This window comes from Eucalyptus grandis, chromosome 5, assembly GCF_016545825.1.
Source record: "Eucalyptus grandis isolate ANBG69807.140 chromosome 5, ASM1654582v1, whole genome shotgun sequence".
In the NCBI taxonomy this organism is placed as follows: Eukaryota; Viridiplantae; Streptophyta; class Magnoliopsida; order Myrtales; family Myrtaceae; genus Eucalyptus; species Eucalyptus grandis.
This window is the reverse complement of record NC_052616.1, coordinates 37,249,014-37,250,409: the sequence shown is the minus strand read 5'-3', so window position 1 is coordinate 37,250,409 and position 1,396 is coordinate 37,249,014. Positions and strand designations below refer to the sequence as shown.

General features: G+C 35.5%; 1 protein-coding gene across 1 annotated transcript; it reads left to right on the top strand.

Moving 5' to 3' along the window:
- The first annotated feature begins 235 nt into the window (after window positions 1-235).
- LOC120293880 (TMV resistance protein N-like) lies at window positions 236-646 on the top strand. The gene has a single exon (XM_039313664.1). It carries the CDS (start codon window positions 236-238, stop codon window positions 644-646), a length of 411 nt encoding a protein of 136 aa, XP_039169598.1.
- Window positions 647-1,396: the final 750 nt, after the last annotated feature.

Below are 1,396 nucleotides of genomic sequence, written 5' to 3'. Positions count from 1 at the left end.
CATACTAGTTGATATTATCCAATAACATGAATATTCCATGTACTCTTTATAAATCAATGCATCACATAGTATGCATCATAGCATAAGCCATACTGTAGCAAAAATCAATGTCAACCTTTCATATCAAGAAACTTCGTGGTCACGTTTTGCCAATGCTTCATTTTCCATATAAGAGAAAGAAAAGTGAAGACTAAATAGATGAAAGGCATTTCCGATTGCTAATCTCGATCATCCAATGGCTTCTTCATCAAAACCCAAAAGTAATTATGAGGTCTTCTTAAGTTTTAGAGGCACCGACCTGCGTAACACCTTCCTTGGTCATCTCTACAAAGCTTTATACCATAACGGAATATACACTTTCGTTGATAGCGAGGAACTAAGGAAGGGAGACCAAACATTGCCGGCGCTCATGAAGGCCATTGAGGAATCGTGCATCGCAATCATCGTTTTCTCTAAGGACTATGCTTCCTCACAATGGTGCATGGAAGAGGTGATGAAGATTATGGAGTGCAAGAAGCAAAAGGACCTCACCGTGCTACCGGTGTTTTATAAAGTAGACCCAAGAGAAGTGAGACGAGGCAACAAGAGTTATGGGAAAGCTCTAGCCAAGCATGAGTCCAAATTCGGGAAGGATTCAGAAAGGTGAAGCGATGGAAGAAAGCTCTTTTTGATGCCGGTAGCTTGTCCGGTGGCATTTTAATGATGGGTAAGTAGAGTGGAGTCCATCTTTTACGTAAGAAGCTAATCTTTACTTGTAAATATAAAGATTGTTTAAAAAAAAAAATCTACACACACGATTGTTAGCACGCGTGAAGATGCTTCCTTTATGATTCTCGAAAATTCAAGTTCTTGCTCAAGTACCAAGTGTTATCATCTCTATGGAATCGATCCATGTTGAATCAATTCATTTCTTTGGCTTGGACGATTCTAGTTCCGTTCGCAAAAAACAAATGTTGAAATGAACGTTGGCAACTAACTCCATAAGAGTTGGTAATCCAGAATTCATTGATTACTTAATTAGATAAAATTCATAATTCACTTGCATAAAAGTAGTTTCATATAAGATTTGGTAAATCTAAGACATAGTTATAAAAGATAAATAAAATTGGGCAAATGATAATAATATAGGTAATTAAAAGAAAAATAAACTTGGCAAGTAGCTCGAATGAGAGTTGACAATAAAAAACTAGTTATCAACTTAATCAGAGAAAAGTTGGTAAGTGACTTTAATTGAGGCTGGCATTTCCTACAAAGAGTCGGTAAATAATTCAAATGAGAATTTATGACCCACTACAAAAGTTGGAAATTAAAAAAAAAAAAGTATTTATTTGTAAGTAGCTCAAATGATGTTGGTAACCCAAAACTAGTAGATGATTTTTACTAAGACAAAAGTTAG

Bases quoted from the DNA above. Each gene is read 5' to 3' on its own strand.
- LOC120293880 (XM_039313664.1), top strand. From the start codon at position 236: ATGGCTTCTTCATCAAAACCCAAAAGTAATTATGAGGTCTTCTTAAGT.